Genomic DNA, 7212 nt, shown 5'->3' on the forward strand with positions numbered 1-7212 from the left:
TTACTCACCTGACTTGTGTCAACTTTGAGAACAACCATGTCACCTTGTTCAGCGTTCTCCAGAGATTTTACTTTTTGAGCCAGCCATCAAAAAGCAGGAGTCGGCAAAGATAGAAATTGATTTCAGATCAAGACTAGTCTTAAACTGCTTTGCCTCTTTTAAGAGGCAAGCGCATCAGAAACAAGAAGCCGGTGAAAACACTGGCCGTCATGGCTTCCGCCGAACACTAGATCTCCTGATGTTGTTGGGCAATAAATGTATCTCATTACAAAAATTATCGATTAATCATGATTTATTTATAGTAGAGAACTCATAACGAACCTATTAGAAAAGAGAATTCAACAGAGGACATGAGCTGATCGAACAAGTCGCATATCCCTCTCGTAGACTCTAGTAGGCATGATTCAGTCCCGCATGGTAGTAAATGGGTTTAAAACTCATGGGATATTGGACAATCCAACACATAATGATCATTCCAAGATATCTAGTCTCCGTCGCGGCCTTTCTTTTGGTTGTCATGCAAAAAGCTTCTAACGGCTACGAATGTTGGCCCTTTTGCACGAACATCTCGCGGGCTTCTCGCAAGATCCGTGAAGATTGAGTTAGCCTCATGCGAGTCTCCGCGAGAAACTCGCGAGATGCTCGTGAAGCAACGACAATAAGAGCCTGCCCACCATTCCGAGGGACAAGGAAATTGAGAAAGGTAAATTAGTTTCTTTACTGACGAATGCATTTGATACGAATTGTTCTCATAAGCACAGTACAGTGTACCAGTCTTTGGAGGTTCCTTTTACAGCACGGAAAATGACTAGCCTTTCGGTTAACAGAGTTAACTTTAATATAGTTGGAAACTGTAACATTTGATCTCTACGGTGTAGACTGAAAATGTCCTTAGCTCGATCTTCGACCACTACCTTATAACTCCATAGAGCCATACAAAGCTATAGACTCTGAGGCATCCCTAGTCGCTGCTGTGCTCAGAGCCAGTTGAGCTGGAGATTCATAAGGAGTAACAAATGGACCTTTAGAGCAGATTAAAGACCACGAACCAGATTGTAACCATGTATTGGCTGTGGCTCCATGTGGTTCTAGGAATCAAAACATGAGAAAATGATGTAGGCGAGAAAGTAAAACGGCTGTCAAAAATCACTGTTCGGGGAACAATAAGTTACTCAGTTGTCGAAGAGATGAAACACGTACAGAATCAACCTCAAGTCCAGGCCTCATAGAATTCAGAAAAAGTATAGATAAACAACACAGCTGTAACCCTGAAATTCGCGACCGAACCTAAAACGCCAAACCGTCAGTCACATCTCAAGGGAAGAAAGACCTGCCGTTTGTCAAACCGATATCCCTCCTTGTTATTTCACTGTAAAGATCTACTGACTATTCACCTCACGATCAGCGATTTTTCGTGAAAATTAATCGTGAGACAACGAATTAGACGCTTATTCATCTGAATAACCATGAGGAATAACGGCCACCATACACGTGTTCTTGTAATTGCTAAAAACTTGCGATTCCGAACAAGAATCACGAAAACAACCCCTAGTCGCGCATAACTGAGATAGAATTCGAGCACTTACTTATACAACACGTGCTTTTATTATCTTCTTCAGTTCGCAAACGATCATGTTAAATTCGTATTTTAAGCCGGCCAAAAATTAACAATACCTTACTTTGCTTGGGATACAATTCCGAAACTAGTCGGTCTACAGAACACCAGTTGTTTTCTCCCCCCCCCCCGGATCTTTGTACAGAACGACGGTAAGTGAAACAACCGGGATTCGCGAGGGATTTGATAAACTCAGTCACTTAAACGCTCCACGCCTGTTACAGCGCGCTCACTCCGCGCTTCCTCCCATATATAATTAAAAAAAACAATTGTGGACAGGCTATCCCAAAACGATGAAAAAGGTTTTATCCGTGCCATACCTTGGTTAGCTTTTAAGTTCTTCTTCGCGACTGTGGCGAGAGCCAAAAGAGCGATAACCGCTGCTACTCCAGAGGCGAATACCATGACCTCTCTGTAATACAGACCGCCAGCACTGGACCTGCAGGTTATAAGTAATGTCATTATATGCCTATGTCTCACAAGGACTGGGAACTACCGAGTTCACGAATTTGATTGGCTGAAATCAATATTGAAAGCGGTCTAGATTTTCCCATCTAGACCAGCATCCAGACCGGTCTAGAAAAAAAGGTACAAAGAATATAAAAAATTGGCATATAATACACAGCCATATAGTAAACATCTTATTAACCGAGCTAGGTCGGTCTGTATGGGAGAATCTTGACCTCAGTCGCTGGTACAGACCTCACTGCGTTCGGTCTGTACTGGCGACCTCGTTGAAGATTCTCCGGCCCATACAGACCTCCCGCTCTGTTAATAAGAACTAAATACCTCATATTAATTAAACATTACGCGCTCTTTAAGACGGCTGCTACTCTAGATATTGCAAAAAAAAAAAATCACCATTTCAGTCAAGAATGTCTTTTTGTGTCGCTCTTAATGGGTTAAGAGGAAAGAGACAAGTCACCATCCTAAAATAAACACTGATAGGTTCAAAAACACGTTTGTTAATCGCTTAATTTTTAAACATAATCTAGTCTTATAATTTTTATCTTGATTTTCTCTGTAATTTATATATATACCTCCTTTTAATGTTGTAACATAGGATATGTGATTATTTATCTTATGACTTAATAAAGATTCAATTCAATTCAATTCAATTAAACAAATAGGCGAAGGATGGGAAAAAAGCAAAGAAATTTTGTTACAGAAACGGTAGGTGGCTAGTTTAATCAGCAAGTCATAAAATTTAATCTTCCCGTTAACAATGTTTTGAACATTTGAGGACATTTCCCGAAAGATTAGCCTCTCTTTGGAATATAAAAACACAGTTGGTATCATAGGTCCACATGCACTTTTAGTGTTGGAAATTACATGAAAAAATACGTGATATCTGGAGCACCTTTTGCCTTCCAGAGAGCAACTTACCCGTTGTCACTATTTTTGGGATAAAGTAATTGAATGATCTGTATAATAATGCCATTAGACATCTTGTCTAAAAAGCTCATCACTCCATATACGAAAGCTCCAGTTTCCTGTAAAACAAACAAAAAAAGGAATCGTTATCTCGATAATTTCGCATTGGTGAACCGAGAAACGGCAAAGCGGTGGGCGGAATATTAAAAGATAAAGCAGAAATAGTCTCATCACGGTGAGAGATTACACTTTGGAAGCATACTTTACGATGACAACAACACAGAAGTAAGAGAACTGAATAATATCCCATTATTATCTCTTCACAGTGACGGAAGCTGCTTCACAAACAATCAAAGGCTCGCGTATTTGGCCTTTCTAGAAAGCGGCAAACACACGCTCGGCTTAGGGCTGAGGTTAAACTTAACATCAGTAGTTCTTACAATGTTGTTTCCTATTAGATCAGCCAGCATTGTTAAGACAGTTACTAGCATTGTCGAACTTCCATATCCTAACGCTACACTAGCAAAGTACATCTGTTTGCTGTGCGGAGGAATAAGCCAAAACCAAACACTGAAAAGAAACAAGATTTGAAGCAGCAAACAAAGTAAATAAAATAGACTCATTACTTTACCAACGACGAGAAGTAATAGCTGCTTCACAAAAATACGTTAAGAAACCTCGCACAAGTTTTATCACGTACATGTTTCACCACGCACACGTTTTATCACACGCGCGTTTCAAAACACCGCTGTGCCCTTAGACAATCATCCCTTTGTTGGACGCGTATAAAACAACCATGGGTAGTCCACTATTAGGTGACGTTTAGATCTCCAAACGTACCCAAACAGCGTTGCTGTGATTACATCTCTCGTTTTATTTTTGTGTGTAGAAATTGGACCCAGGTCCACATTACATTGTAAAAAAAAAAAAAAAAAAAAAAAAAAAAAACCAACAATCACAGAGGAAATCAAACCATATGCTGTAAGACTTTTTCAGTGAACAACAACCTTCTATCGATCATCAGCTCTGCGTATACTTTCGGGAGGTTAGTTCGTGCCAACAAGTTAAATAGAAGCCATTTAAGAAAATTCGAGTTCTCTTAGAGTAATATGAGTGCCCCACCTTAGTTTCTAAATGCATAGCCGCTTTTGTTTGTACGCACCCAAACACAACTGATAAGCGTGCTAGGTACCCTGAATACTCAAGTACTGCCAATGAAATTAGCGATACATTTTCATAGACTTCATTCTCGATTAACCAACGGTAAAATAGTCGAGACAGACAGAAAAAGGTGGCACAGCAAAGGTTGCACGAAATTAAACTTGAACCTAAACTATTTCCCAGTAGATGATTGGAACAGAGAACTACGTTAACGTAACTTACCTTGTTCCTAGTATCATGAAAAGGCCACCAAGGAAAACTGTCTATACGGAGAAAAAAATTTCAATATTTAGTAATAAATATTTTTTTGTAAGAAGCGATATCTAGCCGATGAATGGAAATGTTTGTCAGTCAATTGCGGTGTGAGTCTAAGCTCAATTTCCATTCCACAGGTCTAACCCGTTGAAATGTTCGGTATGTAAATAGAATGGACTCGTTCTGAAAACTGAAATCACTTTTTCGTGTCCTTCGAGTATGGCAAGTTAGTTTTCTCGCTCCTTTGCGAAATTAAGAGTTCATCTTACCATATAAGACGGGTGATAGCACAATCACTTAAAAACCCATTGGGCATTGAATACACTTGAGAGAGAAGAACGACCAGGCTTTAATAGCTATGATAGAGGGAGTGGTATTTCGCTATCCATTTATATCACCATGATGTAGAACCATGCAGCTGCTTTTCTTCGGTCTGAGAACTGAAATGAATAGCGCCCCAAGATCTGACAACTTTAAAACATATACTGACCTTTCTACCGAGGCACTTGTTCAGCGGTTTGGTAAAAATTGTAGATACCAGTCCACTCATATACACAACTAATGGCATGATAGCAATGGTTCGCTAGTGGACAAGTAAAAGAAAATGGAAATCTGAGTTGAATTCGTTTTAAACATGACTGAGCGAGTTGGATGGGATTTCTGTTTCCAAGTCTCCTGTAAGGAAGGAGACGTTAGTGGCAATCAATCGTCTCTCCCTTCCCCCCCACCCCGATGTTTTACTTCAACTCATAAATACCCAAGGATACTACCCCTCGGCAAAAGATGTTTCACCGAAAAATTCTCGCCAAATCTCGACATGTGCTGAGCGCGATTTAAACCATCCGGTGGAAAGGTCCCGGAGGATAACGAACAATAGGGATATTGGCCTGAAACGAATCAAACCATAACAATAGACAAAGTTTGCTATGATGTTCGCCATTGTGGCTCTACTAACCAAGACTTGGACTGACAGGCTAATCTTATACGCAGCCGTTCCAGCCGTTCAAGCCGTTCTTTTGGATGTCGAGGAGTAATGTCTGAATTGAACGTTAGAAGGCAGTTTCAAAATCTCAATGAGTAACAAAGCGATCAAGTGGAAAATTCTTACTCGCCGATCCAAACGGAAAGATTCCAGCAATAGAAAGCTGGGGCCTGGTTCTATGACCACCCATACGAGTCTGTATCATGATGACCAAAAGGATTCGTACCCACCTTGGATAAATTGAGCGTCTCCAAGGTGTACATCGGAATATAGCACTGCGTGACATTGATGATAACACGGACACACATGTACAACACTCCAACCTACCAAAAAAAATTGCTTTCCTTGATAATTCGAACACCCATTGTGGTGGAATGCGGTGCGGTAACTAGGACTGGGAATGAGGCGAGAGAGAAGCTGAAGGTGTAAGGCACGAAGAGGCATAAAAAGTTCCACGTCCTCAATGAGAAGATAAGGGTTCTTGAAAAAGGTAAACCCTCTTGAGTTGACACAAAACAAATTTTCCCCAGTACTGAGATTTTACGAAGCAATTCGAACTAACAGAATAACAAAGTAATCGACTGCTTTCTGTATAAACCATCGAAAAAAGTTCATTGTTTTTCTGTCGTATATTGAAAACCAAGCTCTCTGAGTTCAAAGAGTGATCGGTACAAGTAAAAATATCAATAACTCAGCGAGGCTCTCTCTCCTGGCTCTCAGTCAGTGGAAACGAACGAGAGAGTGGGCCAGCAACAAACGGTGGTTGTGGTTGTTAGGGGAACGGCCGCCCGGCCCCCGCCATTTTTCACGCGCCCGCTGTTTCGTTCGTCTCTTCTAACTTAACTAACTGACACAGGCTTCCTCACCTGATAAAACAGTGGCTCTCGGAACCAGGCTCTCCAGTTAGCAGCCGACCGTTTGCTGGACTGGGTTGCGAATTCAGCGCTACAGTCACGCGAAGGTTCTTTCACTCCGAGATGAAAGACAACCGTGAAGAAAACCCCGGTGCCGACAACTATTAACACCACATACTAAAAAAAGGCGTAAAACATATGAGAAAAAAAAAACACTTAATGACCAAACGCGTGAAAAGCAGGTTAACACCTATCTAAACTTAAAAAGTAAATAGACTATGTCTAGTCCATGTTTTACAGATACGTACTTAAAAATGGCGACACAACGATTTGCAGATTAGCAACAAGATACGGATCGATGCCGGGATAATTCAGATTTCCGACCAATGCTAAAACTAAATTTAACAGATTGCTGGTCTAAATAGAATGTACTGGCGGTTATCTAAGTATAGGAAACCATGCAGTTGCATAATGGTCGGCGCATCGGGTTCGAGGCGTGTTCAGTATCATTTGTGATATATTCTTGGGCCAGGCAGTACCCCATTTTCATCCAAGGGGGTAAATGAGTACCACAAAGTTGTTAGGGACATAGACACCCGAAGAAATATTACGGGGAACGGAACGGGCACAAGAAAACATTACAAGAGTTTGATAAGGACATCACGAAACTGTGCTGGAAAAAACTGGAGACAAAGAAAAAAACACATGAATCCAAAGGGGTCATGAATGCTTCACACCCATCATGCGTTACCTGCGTATCTTAGTGATGACATTGAAAGGGTCCAAAGACGCGCATTATCTATCATTTCACCAGAACTGTCATACCATGACTCTTTAGAAAGGCACGGTTTAGCTTCGCTCTATGACAGACGCATGAAATTATGTAAGGATCTGTTTTTTGTCTGTCTCAAATCCATCTCACAAATTATATAATTTGCTGCCAGATAGGCATCTTTCAGCTTACAATACTA

The 7212-nt window shown here is 40.8% G+C and overlaps 1 protein-coding gene across 1 annotated transcript in view; it reads right to left on the bottom strand.

Moving 5' to 3' along the window:
* Positions 1 to 814: 814 nt before the first annotated feature.
* LOC111341072 (major facilitator superfamily domain-containing protein 12) overlaps positions 815 to 7212 on the bottom strand; it is a 9360-nt gene continuing 2962 nt past the window's right edge. Inside the window, exons 3-10 of the mRNA XM_022948025.2 lie at positions 6254 to 6418; positions 5618 to 5710; positions 4896 to 4988; positions 4373 to 4413; positions 3430 to 3559; positions 3002 to 3108; positions 1936 to 2054; positions 815 to 1088 (exon numbers count right to left, since the gene is read on the bottom strand). Coding sequence (XP_022803760.2) covers positions 916 to 1088; positions 1936 to 2054; positions 3002 to 3108; positions 3430 to 3559; positions 4373 to 4413; positions 4896 to 4988; positions 5618 to 5710; positions 6254 to 6418 — 921 coding nt within the window. The 3' untranslated portion in view covers positions 815 to 915. The remainder of the gene's footprint in view (positions 1089 to 1935; positions 2055 to 3001; positions 3109 to 3429; positions 3560 to 4372; positions 4414 to 4895; positions 4989 to 5617; positions 5711 to 6253; positions 6419 to 7212) is intronic.

The sequence above is a fragment of the Stylophora pistillata genome, chromosome 4 (assembly GCF_964205215.1).
Source record: "Stylophora pistillata chromosome 4, jaStyPist1.2, whole genome shotgun sequence".
In the NCBI taxonomy this organism is placed as follows: Eukaryota; Metazoa; Cnidaria; class Anthozoa; order Scleractinia; family Pocilloporidae; genus Stylophora; species Stylophora pistillata.